The 26,757-nt window shown below is 37.7% G+C and overlaps 1 protein-coding gene across 1 annotated transcript; it reads left to right on the top strand.

The window, feature by feature from the left end:
• Window positions 1-74: 74 nt before the first annotated feature.
• Window positions 75-24,810, top strand: PPIG (peptidylprolyl isomerase G). The gene is made up of 13 exons (XM_004176726.6): window positions 75-215; window positions 7,793-7,872; window positions 7,994-8,068; window positions 10,136-10,243; window positions 10,744-10,788; window positions 12,636-12,723; window positions 13,822-13,851; window positions 13,944-14,083; window positions 19,745-19,949; window positions 21,605-21,772; window positions 22,203-22,287; window positions 23,070-23,206; window positions 23,535-24,810. The coding sequence occupies exons 2-13, from the start codon at window positions 7,812-7,814 to the stop codon at window positions 24,652-24,654; spliced, it is 2,262 nt and encodes a 753-aa protein (XP_004176774.5). The 5' UTR covers window positions 75-215; window positions 7,793-7,811; the 3' UTR covers window positions 24,655-24,810.
• The last annotated feature ends 1,947 nt before the right edge of the window (window positions 24,811-26,757 follow it).

Here is a 26,757-nt window from a genome sequence, read left to right on the forward strand (position 1 = left end):
CGGGGTGGGCTGTGTCGCTGCCCGCAGCCCCTCGCACCGTGCCCGGGCCGGGAAAACGCTGCTCCCGCCGCCGCACTCCCCCGCCCGCCCCCTGCGCGCCGCCCCCGGGCCGCCGCTCCCGCCCTGTCCGCCACTGACGCAGTCCGTGCCGCACCAGCTCCAACATGGCGGCAGCGCGGCGCTGAGCAGCGCGGAGCTACGAGGGCCGCCAGCGGGTGAGTGCCGGCCGCGCCGGGCGCCGGCGTGGCCGAGTGAGGGCCGTCGCTCTGGCCGCGTCGGGGGCTGGGCGGACGGTGGAGGAGGAGGTCGCGGTACCGCGGGGCCTGAGGCTCGGTCACCGCGCGGGAAGGAGCCCCGGCCCTTCCCAGCTGGCCCGACCGCCGCTTCGGAGCGGGCCTGGGGCGGCCGCCCGCGCCGCCTCCTCGCGCACGCCCCTCGCGCGGCCCGGCCGCTCCTGTGCGGGGGGCAGGCAGACCGCGGCGCTCGGCGCATCCCGGCTGAGGGCGGCCCCTGCGAGGGAAGCGGTGTGAGGAGCTGCGAGTGCGGCCCAAGGCGGGCGGGAGCGGCAGGGGTGGGTGAAGCGGCGCCGGGGGTCGGGCTGCCAGGCCGGCTGTGCCTCTCCGCAGCCTGGCTGGCCGCGGGTCTGTGTCCGCAGCGAGCGCCCTGCTCGGGTGCTGGCTGGGGAGTTTGAATGAGTCTTCCCTCCTCCCCTAGACGAGGAAGGAACGGGGCTGTCTGCGTGCCACATGTTCTCCCCTCTGCAGGCCTCTCCTAGGAAAGTGGAGCCTGTAGGAGCTACCGTGTCTGGCAGGAGACTCCTCTGCCTCTCTCTTTTAAGGATTTCCTAAGACTTCTATGAGTATTGAGTTTTAGGCTCATTTTGTTTGCAGCCATGAGCGAACTAAAAGTGCTGCGTTTATGTGACTGTACTTTGAGGCCTTGAAGAGGCTTTGAGAGACTTAAGAGAAATAGTTCACTGAAAGTGTGGACAGAACATCTGTTGTCGTGCTAAACATTGCTTTTAAGTTCAGTCACAATTAGAAAACTTATAAATAATGATAAAGTCATTTTGGCCAGTAGTTTCCTAATGTTTGACTGGTTAAGTTAATTCTATTTAGTAGTCAACTTAGACCTGATCTAAGAGAAGTGTCAGAATATTATCTTGCATATATTCTATTTTCTAAGACGTATTTTTTCTGAGAGACTGTTTTGGAGGTTTCATGTTTTTTTTTCTATATTGTCAGCAGAAGAGGCTGTTCTTTTGACAATGATAAATGTTACTAGTGGTTTTTTTGGTGTGGTTTCATGTTGTTGGGGTTTTTTTCATCTTTTACCCACCATTTTCTTTCACTATTCCCATTGCATTGGGGTCCAGCATGGCTCAGATTTTTAGGTGCTACCACAATAAAAATATGGTAACAATTTGTACATTAGACATGATTTATGAAGCATTAGTTTTTCTAAACTCACAGAGCTTGATTTATCCATTTGTAAAAACTGTGTATAAATATTTCAGAAATAATGTATTTTCCTGTGTGTGCAGTAGATCTGAAGGGTAGCATAAAAGGGATAGCAGCATCAGTAGTTCTCTGAGAGCACCCTTTGGGACTATATTTCTCATTAAGACTTCCCATTCTTTCACCTCTTCTGTGAAACAAACATTATTGCTTTAATTAGCTGGCAGTCATCAAGCTATCAAGAGAAGATTTGGGTTTTTTTCCTCATAGGATCTCAGAAAATCTGAGGGTTATGAGGGAATTTAGAGTAAAGAATGTGTAATAGAGTGAAGAATTTTACTGTGTTGCAGCATGATTTCTCCACTGCCAGTTCACTCCTCCATGCAATTGTAATTTAGAGGCCAGCTTCCATTTGTAAGAGAGTCAGTGAGTGCCAAGTTAAAAATGTAGCCATCTTCTAATGCAGTGAGGTTTAGGTCAGAGGCTGGGATGAAATATAGAAGGGATCTAGAGGAGCAGAGAAATGGGTAGAACATGAGAATAAAACATGATACAACAAGTTTTTTGGGTTTTTTTGTTATGGTTGACAAATATTGGTTGGCATTCAAAGATGTCTCTTACTGTTGCATGGTTGTCTTGCCTTACTCTCATCTTCAGTAACAGGTAGGAAAGGATTCCACTGCTGAAATTAATTTTGGGATTTGCATGACTTGGAGATTACGCCCTATAAAAGGTTTTTTCTCCTTTCATACAAAGCATAAACTTGCCTTTTCTTAGCACTTTTAAGTTTCAAAATAAAAGTTCATGGATTCACACCAACAAGTGCACCTATTTGTGTACAGACCTGACAGAAAACACCTGTATTTTTTCACAAATCATAACATAGGAAAAAAAGTCCTTTCCATGTAAATTAGATAATAGAAAATCATGACTCAGACTCGACAATAAAGATTTTTAATTGCAAGTGACAAGAGCACGACAACATATTTTAACATTTTTTCATTGTAGATAACCCTTTTCTAGAAAAAGTAAAGGGGATGATCCAGTAGGATCCTCTATTTCTGTGTAAACAGTTTCAGGATGTTGCTACCTTCTCAGCTGAATTTTCTGCTCTTCCAGCTGGGGTGTTAAAACTGGGCGTGCATTCCTTATACTTTAGCACAAGAAGACTAAATAATGTTTGTAATTGCAAAAAATAATACTAAAAGTGGTATAAGTGATTTACTGGTGCAGTAAGGTTAGGAATATGTACTGCATATTTAGGCAGGGCCTATCTAAGGGTGATATTTTCTTAAGTCTCCCTTGCCTCACTTCCATGGAAGACAATGGTTGATATTGTCAGGTGTCTGATTTCCTTTTTTAGAGGGAAACAAATCCTATGTCAGTAGTCCAGTAAATACTTCTAACACTGTTGTAGAGAGGAGACCTGGTGAAAAGTGGTGTGAATCACTTTTTGCCTGCAAAAATGTTGAAAGTTTTATTTTATGGGCGGTTTTTCTTTTGAAGGGACTGTCAGATTGAAAGCTTGTAATGCATGATTTTTAGTGATGACTTGAAAGTCTTTCTACATAAATTTCATAGAGCTGTGTAGAAAGCAAATATTTTCTTTCTTGTAGGTGTGTTAAATCCATGTGATTGCAAAGACGTCATCCTAAATCTGAAATGTGTTCTAGTGTAGCACATTATTCCTAAATTTGGCAACAAAAATCCTGTGCTGCTGATTAGTGAAATGAAAAAAATTCATTTCCTTAGATGTCATTGCTGCTAATTCAGAGTGTTCAGATCATGAAGTACAGAGGAAAAGATGATGGTGTTTAGGGAAAAATGCTAAAGAAATTATGGAGATAGAGAGTTGATCTATTCAGGTTTTTGTTGTTCACATCTTTGGTTATCATGCTAACACAGCTGCAAGCTCTGTCACAGGAATGGATCTATGAACAAATTATGACTTCCATTTCACAATCATAAATTCACTTCTAGTTTAATCCATACTGGAAAGAACTTGTAATGTTTTTAGTCTATGCCTCTGCCATCACTTTAGGCTGATATGTGCTGCTGCTGTATCTTTCTGTGGAGGGAAGAGGAAAAGGGTGGTTTTAATGCAGCCATGTAGCCACTTTTATGCAAGCTAAACACATGGTTGTAGGAACCTTCTGTTGTAGTATCAGCCCTCATTTATATTGTCTTCAAGTGACTGCAGCCACAGCCTTAAAGAATATATGTTCTGTGTTCAGTTTGTGCATTTGCATTTTCTGAATGCAAAGTTTTGCTTTAAAATACATTTCTGGAGATTCTACATGCCTGTCTTTGAAATATGTATCAATGTAGTTTAGTCTTGCTGCCTTTGTACTTCATTGTTTACTTCGTTTGGACACTGAATAAAGATCAGTGCAGGTAATTAAGTTGATGCAAGGAAGCATGTTCAAAGGCAAGGTAAAGGAGAAATTAAAAATCTGAAAGAACTGGCAAGCAAGTGAAGGAATATGACACAATGAATTTTTTTCCTACTAAATAGGTCTTTGTTTAATATTCTGTCCTGTACTGGGACTGAACCATCAGTAGTTCAGCACAGTTATAGAGATGGTTGTTTTTTCTCTCCTATGAAACAAGGAAACACTGCTGTATTGCTGCTTGCTGTCACCTTCTTTGGGATGCATGACATGCTGATACTCAGTTGATGTGCATCTGTGAGAGCTTTCTAGCCTGTTCAGTCAAAAGGCTCTAGTATATGTTAAAAAGTATTATTACCAGATCCCTGCACAGGTGATTTTGGAAATAAAATTCCCCAAGATGTGTTTTTTAAACACATCAACAAATATCAGTGATAATCCCTGGCAGAAATGCTTGTGAACAGTTTGGGATAGTTATCTTTTTCCATTGGCACAGATGATTTTGAAGGAGAAGAGCTGCTGGCAGCCTGGCCTTGAGCTGGTCAGCTTTATCCTGCAAGTATTTATACAAAATAATGAGACTGATGGAGGTGTGAAGTAATGTGAACCCTGGGCGACACAGTTGGTGAAATGTTGGTTGTGGGTGCAGCTGTTCTGACAAGACTAAGTACTTTTGGTTTATTTGTTGACAATATGCTCTAAGCTGAACTGTAATTCTACTTTCAGACATAAAAGAAACAAGCCCTTTTTTTAGATACACTGAAGTGATATTCTAGGTACTTGGCTTTGGGGTTTTGTTTTTTTTTTTTTACTTAGACTTAGTAAGAGCCTCTTCAAATGGAAGGTGGTTGAGAATGATGAATAACTTGAAAATTTCAGAGTAGTACTTGGGCTGCTATCTTGTCCTTTCTTAGAGTTTTGGAAGGAAAAAGTGATCTGACTTACCAAGATTATCCTCCATAGCACATTTTTGAATGTATGTATAGTAAGCATCTTTTGGGTTCACATAAAATTCATATTCCTTTCACTAGTGAAATTCTATCAAGATCACAATTTAAAAATGCAGGGTATTGAAGATTAAGAATATCCATGTTCTAATGGAAAATAAATTTTGAGAGAGAAATAGCGCAAATCACTTAAGCCCTATTGTTATCAGATATATAGTGCTACTGAGCTTGTATTTTCTGACTTCATTGTTGATATTTTCTGACTTTATTCTTGGCATAGTTTTTGTGGTTTTCTTTGTTGATCTTGTATTTAACATTCAGACTCCCTGTACTTGTTTTTAATTCGGACAGGTTTTAAATTATCAGTGTGTAGAAGATTGTGTTTGGTGTTACTACATGAATAGCAATTATTACTTTTAAGGACCATTTGTAACTTGGTACTTTGCCCTGTAGCACAGGAAAAGGTCTGGCTGTAATAACAGTGCAAAGAATACTTAAGTATATTGGAGAAGAAATGCTCACTTGGCTTGTGAGGTAGGTAGGATAAATGTCACTGATATCTTAGCCTGGTTTTCTGGGCACCATGAGCTCGAGAGTGAGATACAGTTGCTTGGCCTGGTGTCCGTTCAGGGGGTTCATACTGACCCATTGCCATACCTGTCATTTAGAATCTAGTGCAGCTGGTGTTTAGGGGATATTATTGTAGGATTTAGGGAAAGTGCAGGATACACTGGAGGTAATGGTTAGAATATGAACTAAATTTGTTTGCTCCACTCTTCATGAAACAATGTAGAGGTAGAAAAACATCAAATCGAGAAAACTTGGTCGGGATAGAGAGCTGGGTAGAATTCTTTACTTCTGATTTCTTTCTCCCATAGTCTACAAAACAGAGTTAAACATTGACTGACACTGGTATATTTATATTCATTTCACAACATGGCTTTAGTCATCAGTGTTTGAAATAAAAATTGTGTCACGTATTAAGATAGTTGTAATTTATTTTGGCTAAAATGCTGTATATAAATGTTAAGGCATACCTCTACATTTCTCAAGCAAACTGCTAGTAAAGCAAGAAATTCCTTGTCACTTAAGCATTAGATACTTAAATACTTAAATTAATTGAATACTTGAAGTTTGAGAACAAGCAGCCAATCAGTTGTGGTACTGATGCTCCTTAGAGGTCTCAGTTCAGTTAAAAATGGCAGTTCTAGCACCAAACAATATTTATTGGTGGTATTAAAATAATAATAATAAAACAATACAAATTGGTGCTATTATTAAATGCTGTAATATTTATTACATCATTTATTGTGAAAGGTTTCCTTGAAAAAAGTATCCCCATGCAGCTGTGTAGTCTGTTCTGTCCCTGACGGTGAGTGGCTGTGCTTTGGCTGGTCTCAGTTCTGAAAGCAGCCTGTCCACTGCCCTCTGTGATCCCTCCTTGGGCACACCCTGCCTGCCTTGCACTGCTGCAGTCTGTGCAGCGGGGTGGTGACCTGGGCAGCCTCCTGCTGACCTGATGGCATCGGGGTTTTCAGCTATGGGCATCTTCTCTATTTGCTTCTCTGCCAGCTACTAAATTGGTTGTACTAATAGGAGAGAAATGCTAATTCAATTCAAGCAGACTGAGATAAGCCTGCTGCTTTGGACCAGTGTCTGGCTTGTGTGTGTGAATGTATTTGTTACACACACATAGAATATCTACTGAGATTCTGCATTTTTTTAAAATCTTCTCATGCTAAAAATCACATGAATAATGAACTACTGAGCGGTGTTTGAATTTGAACCAGTCATGCATTGTTCTTGGGAATTTTTGCTGTGTAATCTTAGCAAAATGTTAGGAGTGACAGCACAAGTAGGGAGAATATAGGCTAACATGATTACACTGCTGTCTCGATTTTTTACAGCCACTTGTTCATATGCTGCGAGTGGCAGATGGTGACAATTGCATTTTTCAAGGATGTTCTGTGGTACAGCTATGAGTGCAGCTTTAGGAGAGATGTGTGCAGTATGTCATCTAGCTTTGAGCCATGTTTTCTGGCAATAAAAAATAATTAAGACTGAAAATGTATGGATTACAGTCCAAATTCTGGAAAAAGTAATCCTGTCTTACAGATCCTTTTGCAGCCACTGTTAGTTTTTTGTTCAGTTTCTTTTTTTTTTTTTTTTTTTTCTTTCCAGTCTGAAGTAACTCAGAGAGGCTAAGGATTTAGAAAAGGAAAAGAATATGGTTGTACATAATATTCGGATGTTAGAGATGCAAATGGAAATAAGACATAGCTTGTTACACAAAAGTAAAAGGATTTATATAGGCTAAGGCAAAAGCTGCATTAAAATTTTCTATAAGGAATTACAGAATCATTTAGGCTGGAAAAACTCCTTAAGACCATGGAGTTTAATAGTAAGTCTAACAGTACCGAGTCTACAACCAAACCATGTCTTTAAGCAACACTATGCCTCTATATATCTTTTAAATGTTACCAGTGATGGTATCCCAATACATAAACAATGACGTGAAAGGAAAAGAGACAATAAAAAACCAAAATAATTTCACTTAGAAGCAGTTGTGGAACAGCTATACCCTTGTATTTATTTTGTCAAGAACGGTTTGAATCCTAATTGGAGCAATGCCTGGTAACTGCCAGCTATTCCTGCCATGACAGAAATGCAGGAAATACTGAAATTTGAAAATTGAATGCTAAAGTCTTGCCTGTAACTCACAGGATCTTTTCCTTTTGTGTTTCCCCACTTTAACTATGGCACTCAAGTTTAAATTTAATGTTATTGCAGCAAACATGAAGGAAATCACTCATCTGGGGCTGCAACACATGAAAATGACCTATAGTACTTGGCATTTTTTGAAATTCAAAAAATGGTAATGTTTGCTGTCTGGGGTTTTTTGTTTGCTTTTCTCCAGTTTTTATTGACTTTTGTATTGACTTACATGTGATTTCAGTGCACAGAAGGAAAAACTGAATTTTATTTTTATTACTTACAGTAGTTAGACTTCTGAAGCCATGGGAGTAAAAGTCCAGAGACCTCGTTGCTTTTTTGACATAGCCATCAACAATGTACCCGGTAAGAAAATTAATGTATCAATTCAGTAGCATGATACTCATATGAGATATGTATAGGAATACTACAAATACCATTTAACTTCACAGTAAATACGGTGGTTTTTTTGCTTTTTTTTTCCTAGCTGGAAGAGTGGTCTTTGAATTGTTTTCAGATGTGTGTCCAAAGACATGTGAGAATTTTCGCTGCCTTTGCACAGGTTTGTGGATTTTACTATTTTATCTGTAATGTTTAATGTAATGCCATGTTAACTAGTTTGATGTCTGTTATTATTAGTGATATTTTCTTGAATATGAAAGTGAGTTCAGTGTTGGTTCTTGTCACCTCTGAATATGTAGCTGATGGCACACATATGATTCTACACATATGATGTAGAGTCAAAGCAGTTGTAGCTTTGGCTTAGTGTGTTTCAGGGAGTATATACTAACCAACTTTAAATACAGGCACACTAAGCTGATTTTCTGTTACTAGCACAGATACTACTGTTCACATTATATAACATCATCCAGTCTTGAAAGGTAGCCAACAAAAGGTCAATCCTGCAGATTTACTTTTCAGTCTTATGATACTTTGTGGAATTTGAAAGGTGATCCTTGTATTCATCAGTTGCCTTTTCTGTTATTTTAATTTCTGATGGACACTGGTGATTTCTACTCCAATTGAAAGTGTAAAATACTCAGTAGATTTTCCCTTCGAAACATTTACAAACAGAATTACTTTCCTGTAGACAGCATATGTTTGTTGCAAATACTGACAGCTTAGCAAAACTTGAGTTTATCGTCGTAAGAATAACTTTGTGAATACATAAATAGCGTATCTGCTTTCTGTCTTCAGCTTTTTCTACTTCCTTTCCTTCCAGCTTGGTGGTTTTTCAGAGTTGGTAGCTGTTAATAGTGAATCCCTCAGCAGTACTAATGTGATCTGAATCAAATGTGGATACATGATTACAGTCATGCAGTACACCATTCAGGATGTCTGCAGGAATGTAGACATTATCTGATCTGACAATAGGTTTAATGTCACAAAATCAGATTATCAAAATTTGTTGACAAATTTGAACTTTAATGGATTTTAATTACGGTGACTATGCTAACAAATGACTGTGGCATTCTTGATCTGCTGTCAATCGCCCAAAGGTCAGATTATTGAATAAAGTGTTACTCCCTACTACTGCCTTATATTTGTGAAGTCTTCAACAGCATTTCAGGTCAGCAATAAGTATGACTAAGTTCATCCTCTGTTTGCTGACATACATAATCAAATTTAGATCCTGAACTAGTTTGCTGCCTTAACACATACAGGAACAATGAGAAAAAATAAACAGAAAGTTTGATATTGATCATCAGCAAATTATTCAGACTTAATTTTTGTTTTCCTTACTCTTTTTTTCTGGAAGTTTTGAAAAGTGTGTGCTGTCTTCATGAAACACAGGTGAACAGCTCCATGTTTTCCTGGCATACTCAGTTAGTGGTACATACAGAGCTTCACATTTATCAGAGTTGCTGTCAAAAGTGGGGCTTTTTCTAGCTCGTCAAATCCATGTGGAGATCCCTGTAAATTCGGAGGAACTGCCCTTGTCAAAAGCTGCTGGTTAATTGCTCAGAATAAGATTATAGGAAGATGCTGTCTAACAGTTTGCCAGCATGAAGAGGAAGTGGTCTTCCCTGAGAAGTCCCACTGATTACCTTACTGTTACTTTCACAGGACCCACCATGAGCCATTCATCTTGCTAACTCGGCAGAAATCTTCTCTCTTTGAGCAGGGAGAGGCCATTGTGTTGTAGCTGAAACAGGGTTTGCTTAAACAGCAGATCTGATGCAAGAAGATGGCAGTTGTCAGTCATCATGAGTGGGGGAGGGAATGAGAGTCCTCCTCCTTTCCCCTGCCTCTATGGGTTTCTTGCAAGTTTTTATGGTACCTTAACCTTGCCGTGTTTTAACTACAGATCTGATTGTTTCTTGCATGTTTCTGAGCAATACCAGTTGTCATAAATGTAAACTGGATGTTTAGCTTCAGTTAATCTGCATGGAAGTGACCAGAGTTGTATCCTAATGCCAGTAAGGAGTTCTTCTAGTATAACTGTAGAGACAGAGACAGTTTCTGCACTGCTTTCTTAAATGCCAGTTTGTTACTGGTATTACATGTAAGCGTCTGCCTCAGAAGCCAGAAGATTATTTTGGTTGAGTGCTTTACATAGAACTTTTTTTAAATGAAGATTTTACAGATGCAGAGAGTAATTTTTGGTTTTGTTCATTGTTGTCTTTAGGTGAAAAGGGTACAGGAAAGTCCACCCAAAAGCCATTGCATTACAAGAGTTGTCTGTTTCACCGGGTTGTGAAAGATTTTATGATCCAAGGAGGTGACTTCAGTGAAGGTATGATACAAATCTTTAAAGAAAATTTTGCCACTTATGTAATAAAACATTGCAATAGTTCTATGTAGAACCATTTACTTAAGTTAATCATTCTCTGACAGATATCACTGCTTTTTCCCCTTTCTTCTGTGTGAGAACCTTTCCATGAGAACCTGTATAATAAACTTTTATATGTACATTCACACACTTTTGCTCAAGTTATCTCAAGTTCAGAGAACCAAATACCTACTATTGAAAGGTTAAAGTGTGAGAATAAAGTATTATATCTGCTGCTGGGAAATAAAATAAAAAGGGAGACTCTTGGTGAATATATGGGAGAATACTTTCTTGTTTTCCAAGATTTTGGCTTTTGGATAATAAAGATGCATCTTGATTGTGTTTCAATATCTTGAAGAATTATGTCACTGACTTGGATGCAGTTGCATCAGTATTATGAAGCACCTTCCACATAATGTAACTCCTTTAATTACTACTTTTATTGTCACTTTTCCTCTTTTAAGGAAATGGCAGAGGAGGAGAATCCATTTATGGTGGCTTTTTTGAAGGTAAGAGTTCTATCAGCCTGTTCTATTTTGATGTTAAAATAAACAATCACCTTTACACTCAGTAGTCTCTGTTCTGTAAACCTGAATTCCATTTTTTTAAAAGATCTTGTCGGTCTTGAAGGCTTTTGACTGTCCCCTTTAAGTTATTTTACTTCCAAGATATTAACCATTTTAATAAAAGAAAAGCTAAAACTGAATTCCTTTGTATTTGTCCCTTTTACCAGATTTATATTTTTATTACTGATTTTAGACATTTACTTTTGGCTCGCTCAGCTAGCTAAAAGCTGGAGACGGTTTTCTCTTTGAGGGAAAAGGAGAGAGGTGTGGATGGGGTTGTTTCCTTGCAAATTTTTATTTAAAAAATGCACAAAACCCTACTTTCCTGAGCCCAATATGAATTAAATAGAGCTTTTAGTTTTCTCACAGTCCTGTTTCTCTCTCAGCCAGTGTTGCAGAGAAAGTTATAGTTGCTGTGTTTCTCAGCCTGTGTTTGTCTAGAACGTAGTGGAGCATCTGTGTTTATTGGAGCAATTGTTGTGTTACACCTAAGCCCAGGTGCTGGGTAGCTGCCACCCAGGCAAGGTTGAGCCCTTCACCCCTCCAGGATACTTTTTTTTACCATTGGTTGTCTGAGCTTGCAGCACACACAATAATTATCCACTGCTGTAGTTGGGCCAGGCTGCAAATTTACATTCAGTGGAATGAACAGTTTGCAAATGCCAAAAGAGGGAGGAGGCCTTACCTTGCACAGAACAGACTCTGATCAAACTTTAGCCTGATTCAGCTTGCTAAAATTCCTAAAGATTATTGCAGCAAAAAAAATTATATATTCCCATGTTAGTGAGTGGATCCAATTTGGCAAGCATGAGAACCAACACAAATGAGTAGCTGGATTTGAGGAAATGTATGTCTGGGAGAAATGGGAAAATGAGCACAACCTCCACTTATCTTCTGACAATAGCAGGCTGGCTGTTCAACTTGGCTGGATCAATTACCCAATGCACCATAGGATTAGATTGACATTTGATGCTATTGTACAAGTGATTGGAGAGTGAGTGGGACCATCCCTGTCATGGCTAGTGACAGTAGCATTATGAATATTGTACATTTTTCTTTGTAAATACTTCCTCCTGCCATCTGTATCCAAACAATATTGAACAAATGTTCTCATGTCTGCCGTTTCCTTTCCCCAAAAGTCTTTTTGCTGTCTTGGGAAAGAAGGGAGAGGATAATTTCTTACAGGTGTCTTAAATGAAGAATAGTGATTACATTTTACACTTTTTACATTTCATAGTTTCTTTGGGATTTAGTTCGAACTATTAAAAATTCCTTGCTCATAAGAAGGATTCATTGAAGTTGAACTAATTTTCTTAATGACTAGCTTGATAAATTCATCTCTGTCTGTCAGACAAACAAGTTGTTTGGGATTGCTATCAAAATATCTATGTGTACTTTAAAAAAAACCAGAAAAAAACAGAACAACAAAATGCCTGAAAAAATAGGGATTTATTAATAGCTAATACACAGCTTCTGTTTCAGAGAAAAATAGAGCAACAACTTAAGCAACTCTGCTAACGTTAGTAGGAGACAGATCTTTTGTGCGAGAATACTAAATTTTAATTTTTTTCCTCTCAGGCTATAAACGATTTGATTTATATTTCTCCTTGTTACATAGAATGAACAGAATTATGTTTTTAAAATAGCTGTTCTTTTTAGTCTATTTTTAATATGACTTTTCATTCAAGAGACGAACAGATTAATTTAACTAGGATTAATTTACTTAGATGATAGCATTTACCTAAGCATATATCGTATGCTTAAAAAGTAACTGAAAACACTTTCTTTAGATGAAAGTTTTGCTGTAAAGCACAACAAAGAATTTCTCCTTTCAATGGCCAACCGAGGGAAAGATACAAATGGTTCACAGTTCTTTATGTAAGTATTGAAATGCCTTGAAATGTATCTATGGTTTGCTATTTGTAAGTTGTAAAGGGAATCCTTTTAGATATTGAAGACTAGCTCCTGTGCAAAGCCAAAATTGATGGTTTTTTACCAGGTTGTCAAGAAGTAGCCATTTTCCTAATGTACTTTTTTTTTACCCCTAATGTGCTTATTTGTATTTAATTTTCTGTGCAAAAGGACATTTGGTAGTTTTCAGTAGCTGTGTTCAAACTTGGACAAAAAAGCAAACCTGTTTGTTTCCTGTAAAATTCTTAGTACTCTAACAAATTCTTTTCAGGGAGGTGGCAAAACAGCTCTTGGGGTTCTCCAAAGTAGTAGAGGGCTTTTTTTAATCACAAAATAGCTTTCCAGTACAGTCTTACTTATGGGTAAAACTTAAATTCTAAAAATACATTGCAGTAGACCCTTTTAAAATGTAAATTATCTACAGAAAATGTTCTCAAAATACATCACTCTTACCCATGTTTCATGGCCTTAGTTAACATAACGAGTTGTGGATGTCATCATTAAAACCTGATTTTGGGATTTCTTAATGGTCATTACTCCAATCATCTCAGTTTTCTACTCTTCCATAACTGACATGTATGCCTTAGTAATGCTGGTATAGGGGAAGGTTGAGAGTCAGTTCTGCTTCTATGTCAAGTAATCTCTACATGCAGATACTTTTTCTTCCAGCTTTCTCATTATTTTCTAATGTATAAAAGGTTATTTGCATTTTTAATACAGATTTTTGTATCTGTTCCTGGTAGTATTTGTATAATTCAATAAGTAGAAACGTATTATATCCTGTATGAGGATTCTGTCTAGAAATTTATGTGCAATTTTGGGGTTTTTTTTCAGTAAAATGTAGCAATCAGTCTTTCATTGAATAGGTAGTTTAACATAGAAAACATTAAATATTTTTACTGCACACAAACATAGACTGATATATATTGGTTTTGTTCAATTTTGTTAGTGCACTCAAAATAATGCTCACCTTCTTATGTGTAGATTACATGCTTTGAATGCTGACTGCTTTTCATTAATACTGATTTTGTTTTTTCTCTTTAATTTAAAATCTCAAAACAACAGAACAACTAAACCAACACCTCATTTAGATGGGTAAATATCTCTTATTTTCTTAACACATTTTTTGAGAACTGCCTTGAGAAAATTAGGTACTAAGAATACTTACTTTTTTTTATGTTCTTCAGGCATCATGTTGTTTTTGGACAAGTCATCTCAGGTCAAGAAGTTGTGAGAGAAATAGAAAACCAAAAAACAGATGCATCCAGTAAACCATATGCTGAAGTACGCATACTGAGTTGTGGAGAGTTAATTCCAAAATCCAAAGGTAAAGTTTAACTGTACATGTGAGGTAATTTTGCTTGTTTTTTTCCATGCCGCCTGCTTATAAAAATATTTAAAACTTATTTGTGGTAGATGATGTCACAGTTGGTGAAAAGGTGTCTAACATCACAGAGCAGTCTGTCTTCTAAAGAACTTAAAAGTTGTTGATGCAAAAGACACTAAAGAACAGTCATACCTGCTTTTTTCAAAGCTTCTCCTGTACTGAATTTTCTTATACTCACTACATTTTAGTACAAAGCTGGCAAGCACTTATCATATCAAGTAGAATGCTATGTTAAGAAGATTGGTGGCAAGTCTGACTTTATTTGATAACTCGTACTTCTTTGGAAGGTATTGAACTTGCTTCAGGTTGCTCTAAGGTAACTCTTCAAAATGGGCACTTAGATTATAAAAGTCTGGTTTTGGATCTTTAGCTCATACACTTTAGAAGTTACTATAAACTATTTTTAAAGAGGAATATGACAGAACCTGTCTTTCTTTCTGGAAAGGATGTCTTGCTCTGCCATTGCAGAATTGAACATAGTATGAGAGCTTGGATCAAGCCTTATTTTCTGAGAGAAGCAGAATCTAAGATGTTGCTGTCACCGCGGAGAATCTCATTAGTGGAAAGCCAAGATGCTTATTTTGATTGCTACTTCGTTCTTAGCACGTTCTGTTACATACTGGAAGGGTTACACAGCACAAGAAAAACGGTTTGTTTGGGCAAAGGAAAATGTAAGCATTTGAACTTCAGCTTCTTGTTTTTACACCTCCTTTTTGCTCATTTCTTGTGCTATTTGGATGAATGACTTTGGCATCTGAGGTGATCTCTTCAATACCACAGAATTCCAAGCAAAGTTATCTTTTACCTCCTGACTTCTGAAAGGTTCTGGATCATGCCTTGTGTTAGGATACAATTATGGTTTTTTTGGACAGTATTCCGGAGCATGGCATCTCTTAGGAAATGCACAGGTGCTGTAACTAGAAAATAAAACAGTATAGGTACAGGATAGGTGAAACTAGGGGTTGAGATACCCATTTGCATAGCTGTCTCCATTGGATCATCACACTCCCGTTGAAGTCCACTCTAGAATTCTTGAATGACTAAATGAAACTTTTGTCACGGAGCAGTCTGATGACCTGCAGCCTTTAGCAGGGCTTTAAAGTGCTTGTCATCCAAACAGTCTGAAATAATACAAAAAATTTGTTTTCCCTGTAAGTTCTCTTAAAAGAGAACAGGCTTCTGGAGGAATTTGACTTGTGTTGCCTTTACCAATTTCTCTGTGTTCTTGTACCTCTGACTCTGTACTGCTGCATTCGTGGCAGCTCTGGTTTCTATGGTTGGCTTGGTGTGCCAAGAGGGGAAATTGATGCCACGGTGATGGGATAGCCCAGTCTCTAAAGCTGTAAGGCTCAGTTGTAGATAATAATGTGCAGTAGGAATGTTTGGAGAACATGAAGCCTTATGCACCAGGATCAGGCATGTGAAAGGCAGAGCAGAATGTGGGGGAAGACGGTGGCCCTGATGGGTACTAATGCACAGCCAGTGTGATAAAGATGCTGTGTGAAAGACCATGGTGGAAATTCTAGTGTGTAGAGAATCCTGTTTTTGAAAGGGGAAGGCTGCGTGTAAGACCTACAGTGGGAACTGGGCCACTACTGTGAAAGATGGGAGCATGGCTGGAACTGTTCACTAAATGCCCAGCATGGAGCCTCTGATGAGCTATGCTGCCTGAAGCAGTAGGAAAAGGAGGAACTGTGTGACAGCACATCAGCTGAAGCAAATTTGACAAGCTTCTGTCCAGAGGTCACAAGTGAAGCAGGAGAGGTCCTTGGACTTGTCAGTTATTGGGAGGGGAATCCAGACAGGAGGAGCAGTTTCTGGGATGCAGTCAGTGTCATGCAAGATCATCAACAGAGTCATCTAACAGTTGAACTGTTTGTGGTACAGTACTATGGGAGATAAAAGGGAACTGATTCTGTAAATTATGAGGCAATTATCAAGGAAGGCTGCTTTTAAGAACTTAATTTTAAGACAAAGGAATAAGGAGATTGCCTGTGAGGGAGCTACAGTGATGAATTTCTGTGGGAGAGTACATTAGGATAGCAAGGGGGTCTTAAATATTTATTGTATGAGCTTGTCTGGTAGGCAACCCAAAGAAGGGGATTAGGTCTTCATGGAATGAAAATAGAACTGATACCTGGGTTTAACAGGTAAGATGGCACTAGCAGAAGGAATCACACTAAAAGCAAGGTGCTTGGTATGAGTGGTTTTGTCATAGTTTGAAGTTGAGGGAAGGTAAACTGATTTTCACAAAGTGAATATCAGATTAAATGCTTTATCAACTATACAAATTATCTCCTTAGGTGGAAGAATTGGATTTATTTAGGAATGAGTGGATGATGACAGAGCTATGTTCCTGGATTCTATAAATTGAATGATACAATGATCGCCGTTACAATATTGCAGAGACCTAGATAAGCTTTTAACATGGGAGGATGATCACCTAGCAAAGTGGAATGTTTATCATATTTTCCTTTCTTTTTCTTTTTTTTAATTCTTTTAAGTTGGAGGAATAAGTGAAAAGTAGATTAAAAAAAATTATAAAATAATTTCTCTGGCCAAGTGATATAATTTTTAGAAGATCTTAAAGTTCTAGGGAAAATCCTAAGTTCTGGGGAGAAAAAAAAAAGGAAGAAAGCAAAGTATTAACCCAGTATTTAGAAAGATTATTACAGACTAGCTAAGCTAATACAGCTTACAAGAAAAACTGTGGAACAAAAAATGTTATGTTAATTTTCTTAAAGACAGATGGGAGTTTGGTGCCAGTTTTGTAAAAGAGGTCCTAGTCAACAAGCCTGCTGCACTGTTTGAGGTTATATACCTTTGCTGAGCCAAAGTCATCTGGGACACATACTGAGACTGTAAAACACTGACACTCTGGTTCAAAACAAACAAACAAAAAAATTAAATGGCTTTGTGCGATGGGTAGCTTTTCATGAGAGTCTCTAGTGAAGATTCCTCACAAAAAGTGAATTTCTAGGGCATTCTGCACAGAGCAGTGCTAGACTTGATTAATGACTTTCATTGATGTCACAGATCTCCCTGTAGAATCACTGCTTATAAAAGCGTGCTTTCTGCAATTAAGGTAGATTATGGCTGCATTCATTATTTATAAGGTTATTTGATTTGCTATAAAGTAACTATTTGCTTGTCACTGCTGTGAATTACAAGATGGTATAATTTGTTCTGAATTTTATGCCCGAATCCAACTGTTTTCTGGTCTAGTCACTTCTTAATTTCAAACCATGTGGCTAATGTAAGACTTACTACTAGTTCTGTGCACTGTGTGTCCCTTTTCACTCTAAGCAGCTGAGATGCAAAGAGTACTTGTCTGTGTCATGCAGCATGATCAGGGTAGCTCACAAAGTCTGACAAATACTGTAGGTCACAGTGAATGGAGTAGGAAGTGACGTATGTTTCAGATGTAGTCATAAGTTGAAAGCTGATCCTGAAGGTAATGAACTGAAACATTTAGACTGTACATAGAAGTCTATTTCTTGATGACCTTCATGTTCCACATTGGTCTTATTTGTTGTAATCTGTAGTTGTACAGTGCCAGGTTGGTTCAATACTCAAAACAGCATTTGCTGCTGGACAGAGATAGTTAGATGTCACCAGAAAGTACATCCAAACCATCTTGCAAGATACTCTGTCTTTGCTGTGTAACTAGCTCTGGGCTTTTTAGTTTGGGACTTTTTTTTCCCCTGTGTCATTTTACTCCCTACCTGCCATAGATTTCCCAAATACAGCTCCCATTGACAGCTTGCTGCACATTAAGAATCACATTATATTTGTTGTAGTAGCAGCTCACTAACTTGCCTCCAGTTCTATTACTCTATCTATTACTCACTTCAAAGTAGTAATTTTAACATACTGGAACTTGTTACAAGAATGCAGACAAAACTGTCACATATCTTGACGCACTTAAAACATGGCGGGAGGAAGAAAATACAGGAAATCACTGCATTTAATAATTAAATAATTATGAAAACATGTAAGAAACACTATGGTGCCATATGAGGATTTTTCCCTTTGAATGGACCAAAACTGAGGGTGTAATACATCAGAAGCATTTAACTTTTTTAATACTTATTGTATATAAAGTATTTAGAGGTGAGGTGAGATTCTTTTTGTTTCATTGCCACCTGGCCTACATCTGGCTCCTTTGATTGAAATTATTTAGAAAAATGTTTGGTTTTCTTTTATAAATGTATACTCATTACTTTCTGTAAATATGTATGTATTTAGACAATCTAAAACTGATACACAACATTACAGAGTCTTTTTATTAAATATAGTGCTAAAATAAGGATGTTGAGCAAAAGTTTGCGAACAGAGAGCAGTTATCTTGGTCTGGATATAGAAGAAAAATCAGAAACATAGAGAATTGTCTTTTGGAAGCATTTTTCAAGAAGCCCTAAAAGCTTCTGATGAGAATGAGATGGTTCAAATCAGCAGGCTGCTCTAAACTGGTAAGAGTACTTGCTAGTTTATACTGCACCTGGAAGACCAATATATTCTTTAAGGGAAAGAAGTTTTTCAGTGCATTGTCAGGCTTTTGTTAGTCTGTATCAAGTGAGGCTTGTGAACAAACACATAGAAAACACCATTTGTAAGTCACAGAATTACAGTGTATTCTGAGTTGGAAGGGGCCCACAAGAATCATTATGTCCAGCTTTTATGGATTGTGAATTATGGACCAAGTGAATGGTCCAGTCCATACCAGGATCAAACCTTGGTGCTCTGACCAAGCTCTGACCAACTGAGCTCATCTCAGTTGTCACACAGCTATGACTTGTGTCTGTGATGCTAAGCTGAAAAATAAATGAGATTTAGTGCAATGGGGTTGAATTTCATCCATGCTACCAGTGTCGGGATTTGTTAAGCATGTAACATGAAAAAAAGTATCCTTAAAGTGTATGACCATAAAAGGGGGCCAGGATTGTTTCTGTTGGGATATATGCCACATCTCTGATGCAGTTCTGTGAATTAAGCTCCAGCTAGCTTATTGTCACACAGAGTTGTTATTTCAGCCTTAATTGCAAGTGAGTGTTTCCAGCACTGTTTCTGCATCCCTGTGAAGAGGAAACCTTTCACCACTCTTTGTATCACTGCTTTCTGAATGTAAGACCCAATAAATTAGTGAGCTTAAGTCAGTGAGTACTTGGTTTAACCTGTACCTCTTATTTTCTGCTTCAAATTTTCTCTTATTAGTGATTTGATGAAGTCAACTGAAACCTGAAGCTGAAGAATTTTTTATAAACACATGTAAATAAATTTTAAAGACTTCTTTGTATGTAGCTTATGTTGTCTAAAACATTATCAGAAAACGTACATGGTTCTGCAAGTGCTTGACAGTATAAATTTCAGACTTAGTTTCATAAATCCAAATTATGAAAATGTCTTGTTTTTCTAGACATATCCCTTATACTATAGAGAAACAATGTTTTTCCAAAACATCAGTTTGTTTTTAAGTTTTTTGATGAACTAATCTCATGAACATTTACAAGAATCTAAGACAGATACAAGATGGGTGATTTTTCTGAGATTAGTTTAGAAGTGTTTGATATTAAAATGTGTCTCTGCTATTCTGATCTAAAGCCAAGAAAGAAGAAAAGAAGAGACACAAGTCATCTTCCTCATCCAGTGACTCGGAAAGTTCAAGCGATTCAGAATCATCTTCTGATTCATCATCAGATTCTGAGAGTGCTTCAGAAGAGAAGTCTAAAAAACGAAAAAAGAAACACAAAAGAAATTCCAAAAAACATAAGAAAGAAAAGAAAAAGAGAAAGAAAAGCAAGAAAAGGTCAGTTTTGAGATTTGTTTTTTTACACGTACATCATAGAGTACCATTCTCTTGTCTTAATAGCTACAGACTATGTTTGTATAAACTAGCAATGCAGGTTTTGCAGTCTGGGAGATAGTTGGTTTCCATATACAAGAATAAATTTTTTGATATGATGGTAAAGAGTCATGTTCATGGTTTAAAACATGCCTATGTACTGCAGCATGTAAAGGAGTGAATGAATGAACTAAGACTTCAGTTGGCTTGAAAAGTTGCAGTGGTAGGTTTGAAATGGGTAGGGATAGTTTGTTGCTCTGTACAATTCAGTTTGAACCATATGCTATGCAATTTAAAAAAATGTAGTATGCAAGAATATAGCAAAATAAATATAAAATTAATAAATTACCATACTTCATTTTTTTTGTCTGATAGGCCAAAACTCCTACAGTTTCACTGGAAGATAATAAAATGAGAAAGCAGTCTTGCTTCTGAGAATGTTAATTTGAATCTAATAGTTATGTCATATTTTAGTGTGAGATAAAAGTTGTGTCAGTTTGTCCTGGTTTAAGGCACATTTGGGAGGAAACTCCTAAAGGGGTCCCTCTAGAAAAGCAGATTCAAGTGGCCCCTTCCCCCAGCTGGTTTGGGAAAATATTTCCTTGGAGAAAAGTGGAAAATTTTTATTTTATTTAACAAGCAAAGTATTCACAATCATAAAAAATGAATATTTAAACTATAAAACCTCTTGCTGTTCTGAAGAGATGACAAATTCAGAAAGGCCTTGTTGTGGGCTGTAACTCGGCTCACACACTCTGTTTTCAGTCCCTCTGGTGCTGGAATGCAGCGTCCCAGGCCCCGCTGGCCACAGCTGCAAGCTCCTGGCAGTTTTCTGGGTTTTCAGCCCAGAGCAGGTTTGAACAGTTTCAAGAAAAACAAAAAGCACAGCGCAGGGAACTTCTCTGCCTCAACTAGCTAAAAACTAACTAAAAGCAAAGGAGAGCTCTTTCTGTGCTGCAGACAACACAGTCCAGGGGAAGGATGTAGGGGAGCAAATAACAAATTCTGGGCTTCTTCTCCTCCCCTTTGCTCTTAAAACCATTCTTAAAGGTGCAGAACCTAATATCCAGCATAAACAGAACAGATTATTGGGGTTACAAGCATCATAAATTCACCCCAGGACACAGTGCAAATCACATTTTTCTAAGCTAGCAGTGAAATTTAAGAAACATTCACTTAGGGCAGTGCTACCTAAATACTGTTTTTGTACATCTAGGCCCTCTTCACAGAAGTTTGTCAATTGCTTGGAATTACTATGGTTTGTAGACAGTTATATATGCTTGTGTAAAATCTGAATTTTTAGTCTCCCAAGATTGTTTTTAAAAGAAAATAAGTCAAACAAAAAGTTGTATCTAAATAGAGAATATTTATATGTTCAGTGTTGCACTATTGTAATTAGCAGAGAAAAAGTATTGGTCAGAAATCTACTGCTGTTGTATACTTTGGAACAAGTATATCATGGGGGGAAAAAAGTTGTTTCTGAAATACTTCTATTTTCTGAGATTCTTGGGGTATCATTGTATATTGAATTAAAGGAATTTCTTAATTGTTTAAATAGATTGAAGGGTCTTCCCTCATCCAAATAACTCATTATGCATATTTTCTATACAAAAATAAAGCTCATCCAGTGAAAGTGAAGATGAAAATACTGAAGCACAGCCATTATCTACTGTCCGTCCTGAAGAAATTCCTCCTATACCTGAAAACCGGTTCCTGATGAGGAAAAGTCCTCCTAAAGTAGATGAGAAAGAAAAAGAGCGAAAAAGCAGAGAGAAGGAAAGAGAGAGGTAATATATCTGGTTTAAGTCTGACTATGTGCTGGCAATGGTACAGTCACATTACTGGTTTAGAATGTTGAATCTTTTCCATATTGAACAGTTCCATGTTGTAAGCATTGCTGGATGAAAAATAGATTTCTCCGTTTATTGGAAACTACTGTCTTTGTCCTAGAACAAAGGCTTAGTCTTTGAAAATGGTTTTAGTGAGTAAAGAATGTATAATGACTGGCTTAATTTCATTTAGCATCCATTGGACCTGAGTCTATATTTTATTCTATTTTCAAAATAGAAAAACCTGGAAGTCTTGTGAAATTATTGTGGTCACAAATTGTGAAAACACAATTGTGTGTTTTCATTTAGTTTCTGAAGAGGTTTTAATATCAATTTTCCTTCTTTTTTAATTGTACAAATAATATCATTCTCTTTTCATTATTTTTAGTAATCTATCAAATTCACAGTCAACATACCAGAGAAGACTATTAGTCACCAGATCTGGAAGGAAAATCAAAGGAAGAGGACCAAGGGTAAATGTTTGTAATCTGTTCTTCAAAACAAGCAAGGTGGTAGCACAGTCTCACTGCTGGTGTTACTAATCATATTCATTGGGATAGTTGATTTTAAAAAAAAAGTGCATCGTAAGTGATTTGAGGACTGAGGCTTGAAGGAGGACAGAAAAGAGAAGAAGGGGGTGAGAAAAAACCATTCTTTTTTTTTTAATTTAATATGGTAATATTTAAATTGGTGAATGGAATTAGCTCAGGACATATTCTAGTGAGCACAGAACCGGTAACATCATGTCAAGAACGTGGGGTAGACTTCTCCCCATTTTGGTAGGGGGGGCTGTTAAATTGGCTCTTTCAGTATTGTGAAGCCATATGCTATGTGCTGCATGTAGCAAATGTTTTTAATAACTGAAGTCTCTATCCCTCAAGTTTTTAGTTAAAATCCTTAACAAGTGTGAAGTACTGTTTTTGCATTGCCCAAGAAAGGAATCTTCATTGATAGTAAACAAACATTAGCATTTGTGCAAATTAAAAGTAGCAGAAAACCTTTCATCAGACTACAAAAATCCTGATGTAGATCTTGCCTTAAAAGCAGTTATTTGATCCGACTTTGTGTATTCCCTCTTTAGTTAAATGTCAGATACATTTTCAGTAAGTTAGTAACTCGTCAGTGGAAACTTGGTATATACATGTGTAGTGTCCTGTTAGATACTATGTAGAAGCAAGTACCAGGGTGAAAATCTTACTTATGTATCGCAGCATGTGAAATTCAAACTAAGGCATGATTTTCTCTTTTCTCCAAGCGTTACCGGACGCCTTCCAGATCCAGGTCAAGAGATCGCTTCCGGCGCAGTGAAACTCCTCCACATTGGAGGCAAGAAATGCAAAGAGCTCAAAGAATGAGAGTGTCTAGTGGAGAAAGATGGATAAAGGGAGACAAGTAAGACTATTTCTTTCTGGAACATATGCACATGGTTTTAGAATTTTTTTTCAGTTCTTAATTTTTTTGTTGTTGTTGCTTATTTAAAAGCAATACCTATTATCTTGGATTTTCAATAACAATTGCTTTCAAGAAGCCAGGGTGCTGACTTGATTATTCCATTATTTAATTGTGTGTGAGTTTAACCATGCTACTGCAAAATACATAGTTATTAATAAAAATGATCTGATGTGAAGTTTTAGTTGTGAAGCTGTCTCACTTCTGGTTTAATTTTTCAGAGTGGAGGGAAATGAAAACTTTTTTTAAATTGTATCTTTTTCTCTCCAAGGAGTGAAATAAATGAAACCAAGAAAGATAATCAGAAGAGCCCAGGAAGAGGAAGAGAAAGACGAATATCAGACCACAGGCAAGTTTCTGAAAGTCCAAGCCGAAGAGGGGAAAAGGAGAAGAAAAAAGATCACAAATCCAGCAGTAAAGACAGGGAGACAAGAAGAAATTCAGAAAAAGATGACAAGCATAACAAAAGCAAAGCCAAGAAGAGAGCTAAATCTAGAAGCCATAGTAAAAGCAGAGAGAAATCAAAAAGTAAAGAAAGAGACTCCAGGCACAGCAGACATGATGAAAAGAGGCTAAGATCAAGAAGCAAAGAGAGAGACCATGAGAAAGGTAGAGAAAAAGAAAAGCACTATGATTCTAGAGGGAGAGAGAAAGAAAGAAGTAGGAGCAAGGAGAGAAGTAAAAGAGCAGGCTCTAGAAGTAATGATCAAGAGCATAGGAAGAGCAAAGACAGGGAGAAACGCAAGTCAAGAAGCAAAGAGCGTGAGCATGCCAGAGGAAAACACAGCTCCAGCAGCAGAACCAGGGATCGAAGCAAAAGCAGAGATAGGGGTAGGAGAGGAAGATCAAGAAGCAGGGACAGGGATCGCAGTAGAAGTAAGGACTATTCGAGGAATAGAGATAGAGAAACAAGAAGGAGAGGAAGATCAAGAAGTAGAGAAAGGAGAGGTACACCAGATAAATACAGAGGAAGAGAAAATAGGAGGAGGAGAGAATCAAGGAGTTCAGAGAGGGATGAAAGTCAAAGCAGAAACAGAGAGAGGTATTCAAATAGGGAAATTAGAAGCTCATATAAGAGGAATGATAGTGAAAGCCAAAGGAAGAGGCATTCGAAAAGCCGTGAAAGTAGTAGTCCTGAATCTAGCAGAGATAAAAAGTCTAGTAGAGATCAGGATAGAAGTCCAGACTCAAAAAAGAGACCAAGTAGCAAAGAGAGAGAATCAAAAAAATCATACTCACGCAGCAGTAAAGAAAAGGAAAAGACCAGATCCTCAGCAGAAAAAGAAATAAACCAAAAATCAAAGAGTCAGGAGAGAGATCATGCCCCTAGTAAGGATAAAAAGTCTGATCATGAAACAAGTCCTGGAACAGATGATGACAGGCATGGATGAGTTTGTGGACTTAATGTTTCTGTTGTCTCAAAGTTTTAGAGACGTTTTGGAGAACGCCTTTTTTAAAGATGTGGACTTCAGTTTGGTCTTTTGATAATCTAAAATCTGGATCATTTGTACTGCTAAAGTTTTAATAAACTTGAAATGAAAAACAAATTACATGTGTAATACAGTGTGCTGTGTTTTAAATATTTCATTGGATTATGTATCCTTGTGTGTTGTCAGCTAGAAAGGTAATTTCCATGCCAGTTTTATTTTTCACCTGATGAACATAGTTCAATGCAAGCAGTGGCTGCCTGTGAAGAGGCTTGTTCCATATATGAAGAAGAAAACTGCAGATAAACTACATGTCATCTTAAAGCTAGGAGAATATTGCAAGGTGTCCATTACTCCAGTCTTGCTGCATCTGTTTTTCAGTAGGTATAAATCCTAAGGAAATTTATTTGTAGAGGTAAATTATGTTAGTTTTTATTGTAATCACAAAGTGAATTAATTTAAGTAAATCTTTGTACTTCTGTCACTGCCAGCAGTAGAATTCATCCATGTAGTAAGGCAGTCACCTGTGTTTGGGAGTTATTTCCTTGTCCTAAAAAAACATGTTTAAATGCTCATCAGCATAACTTTTTTCCCCTGTAATCTCTCCATTCCATGCTTTCATGTTGTCTACTGCAGAAGTGAATGCTTCAGACTACCCTGCCTCAGTTGCCTAATAGTGGATGCACAGAGATTAAACAAATTACAGAATTTACAGTGGGATCAGATAAGGAACAACCAGGAAATCCTTTCAACTTTTGTTTATTAACAAGTGCATGAGAAAACTCTTGCAGTTCTCCAGTACTGGTTTTTGGAGTAGTTGAAACAGAATTTCAAGTAAGGTTTTAAAACATGCTCTTGAATTTTTTTTAAACTGAAATTTGCTTTCTTCCTTGTTTCTCATTCTAAAGAATGTAACTGTGAATTCCTTCTCATTCTCTACTATGTCCCTCAAACCAATTCCCTCCCTTTTCTGCTTTCCTCTCCTGCCTCTAGGTCCCACCCCAGTTTGTATTTCACCACCACGCCTTCACGTGGAAGAGAAGGAGTTTGGCTTGTGCTGCTGCAGCAGTGCCCCCATATGTGCAATCCCCAAAGAGCAGCTGGTCTGTGGTGACTCGGTGCAGTGGTCTGAAAGGATAGATTTGGTACAAACCCCAGCACTCCTTTCAGTCCATGAAACTATTCACATCTAAGACTGGCAGACCTTGAAAGTCGTAAAGGGAAGTGAGAAGCATAATCTTAACCTGTGTCAAAGCAAAACAATATTGTAATCGTTGAAATTTTTGCCAAATCTTTCACTAGACGAAACAACTTGGTTTTAATGTCTTGGTAATGAGTTTGTTAACATTTTGACTTTGTGATCAGCGTTTGTTTACAGCAGATTAGGAGAAATGCCAAAGCTTGCTTGACAGTTGTGATTCAGGCAGTTGTTATTCTAAAGAAAAATTGTTGTGTCTTGAAAGCAAAATAAAACCTAGGATTGTGAGCAACATAAGCAATGTTTTTAAAGGAAGAAAACTGGAAGTGTGTAGAGTGACTTAACAGAATAGTTAGTGGAGCTGCTTTGTTTGTCAAGTGCTTTTTTTTACTGTTTTAGAAACACCTATGAATGTTGCATTTCAGTGGTCATTTTGTGCAGAAGGTTTAAAAATGTTCCTGGTCTACATGTGGGTGGATGACACAGCAGTTACTTAAGAGAACTCAGAAGAGTAAACCAAAGACCTATATAGTGGATTTCTGAACTTTGTAGGACTTTGGAGAAGTTGTAGTCCTACTTTGGGGGACTGTATTAAGAGTAAAGGTAGGGAGTTAGGCTTCAGAAAATTTTGTGGCAGCTTAACCATGCATTTATACTGTGCTATGCATGCCATGTGCTTCAGAGTCTCATTTAAAAACTGTTTGCAATGTTGTTTCATTATTTTAAATAGAGCTGACACATGAGCAAGATATTGCTGAAGACATTTATTTGCACTACTGAGAATATTTTTGCCAATATCACTGAAGTTGTATAAGCATGTAAACAAAACAATCCACAACTATACTGACTCTGCTGAAGGGAGGAAAATA

Source organism: Taeniopygia guttata, chromosome 7, assembly GCF_048771995.1.
Source record: "Taeniopygia guttata chromosome 7, bTaeGut7.mat, whole genome shotgun sequence".
NCBI lineage: Eukaryota > Metazoa > Chordata > Aves > Passeriformes > Estrildidae > Taeniopygia > Taeniopygia guttata.

Excerpts from the sequence above, each read along its gene's own strand:
- PPIG (XM_004176726.6), top strand. The coding sequence starts at position 7,812 with ATGGGAGTAAAAGTCCAGAGACCTCGTTGCTTTTTTGACATAGCCATC. Across the intron at positions 7,873-7,993 it reads AGCCATCAACAATGTACCCG|CTGGAAGAGTGGTCTTTGAA; the intron begins GTAAGAAAATTA and ends TTTTTTTCCTAG. Across the intron at positions 21,773-22,202 it reads AGAGAGAAGGAAAGAGAGAG|TAATCTATCAAATTCACAGT; the intron begins GTAATATATCTG and ends CATTATTTTTAG.